General features: G+C 38.7%; 1 protein-coding gene across 1 annotated transcript; it reads left to right on the top strand.

Moving 5' to 3' along the window:
• The first annotated feature begins 877 nt into the window (after positions 1-877).
• LOC109205394 lies at positions 878-1198 on the top strand. The gene has a single exon (XM_019368104.1). The coding sequence runs from the start codon at positions 878-880 to the stop codon at positions 1196-1198; it is 321 nt and encodes a 106-aa protein (XP_019223649.1).
• Positions 1199-1667: the final 469 nt, after the last annotated feature.

Below are 1667 nucleotides of genomic sequence, written 5' to 3'. Positions count from 1 at the left end.
GGTGGGTTAAGGTTCTGGGTAGGTGCAGGATACTAGGGTGGTGCGGGAGGATTTTGATGGTGGGTGTTTGTTTTGTATTTTTTGCGGTGGTGTTTGGTTCTGGGTAGTCGGGTTTTGCTGGTTAATGTTGGGAACATTGAGAGTAAGCGAGAGGTTTGCCAAATTTCGGACCTCCTCAAGCTCACCTTGTAGTTCCAGGATTTTCTGCTCCAAACGTAAGATCAACTCATTCTGTCCCGGAGTACTTCGGCCATCTAAAGTTTTAACGTTTTCCGCTATAGTAGCATTGTCTTTCCTGATACCACTTAAATCATCCATCTTCCCTTTTTGTTTACCATTGCCTTTGGGGCTGCTCAGTGGATATCCTCTAGATCTGGTGTGGTATGCTGATGATACTAGTATGCACGAACCAAACTTTGGGAAGGGGAATGATCAAAAAGAAAAGAAAAAGCAAAAACGCAATCAAGTTAGCAAGGTGAAATCATAAAATATTCGCAATATTTAAACATGTTTCACAAAGTCATGCAATAATTCACGTCCTAATTTGGGACATCATCATGCCTGAGGTAGGCCTAAGCGAGAGACATGTAGAAAATTGATGCAACCACTTGCTTCATTTCATTAATCCAAAAAATGAGTCAAAACAAACTTTTACTAAATTGATAATAATAAAGTTACTTATGGCATTTAGCCCTATTACATCGAAATCTTAATCTAAGCTAAAAGAAAACAGTAAAGAACATCTCTTAGTCTACTTGGTCCCTGAAGGACCTTCTCAATGCTTGGCTCTCTTGACCCTATCAATTAGGATAGCCTTCGGACAATGTAGAGTAGGTAGAAGAGTTATGCGGACAATAAGGTCCATGACGTGGCTTATATGGAGGGTGAGAAGGTACTTTTGAAAGTTTCGCATATGAAGGTTATGATGAGATTTGGGAAGAATGGCAAGTTGAGCTCGAGGCTTATTGGCCTATTTGAGGTGTTAGAGAGAGTTGGGGAGGTTGATTATATGATTGCATTGCCTCCCAGCGTAGCAAGGGTACATTCGATATTTCACATTTGTGTGCTTCAGGTGTATGATGAAAACAAGTCGCATATATTGGATATCAACATAGTGCAGCTTGATAAGAACTTGTCATATGAAGAAGAGCCAGTAGCTATTGCAGATCGGCAGTTTTGGAAGTTGAGATCTAAGTAAGGTTGTGCATGGATGAGATCGGATCGGTTTTAGCACATTTCGGATTTCGGGTTATACAAAATACAATCTAAATCCGATCCGAACTAATATCAGATCAAATCGAATTTTAAACTTTGGATCGGATACATATTTTGTATTTTCGGGTCGGATTATACGTATTTTTAAGGCTATTACTAATCTAATTGGCTAATGCATCTGCCTTATCTGCTTCTTCTGTGTTCTGTGCTAATAGAAACATCTCTTTGCTTTTCATCCCTTTTATCAGCATTGCATCTCTAAGAAAATATTTCTTCGGAGATTCGAGTGTTTATGCTTCTCATTAAGCTGCAAAACTCATACTTATATTTTCTTTGTAGAAGAGGCAATACATCAAGAAAAATTCAGGTTTATGCAGTTATGAGGGTACTATGGTTCCAATGTAGCTAAATTCAACTATCGTAAAGGTAATAACTTGGAGGAAAATGTAAAG

Source organism: Nicotiana attenuata, unplaced genomic scaffold (genome assembly GCF_001879085.1).
Source record: "Nicotiana attenuata strain UT unplaced genomic scaffold, NIATTr2, whole genome shotgun sequence".
Lineage (NCBI taxonomy): Eukaryota > Viridiplantae > Streptophyta > Magnoliopsida > Solanales > Solanaceae > Nicotiana > Nicotiana attenuata.
The sequence above is the reverse complement of the archived record's forward strand: the minus strand, read 5'-3'. Positions and strand labels throughout refer to the sequence as shown.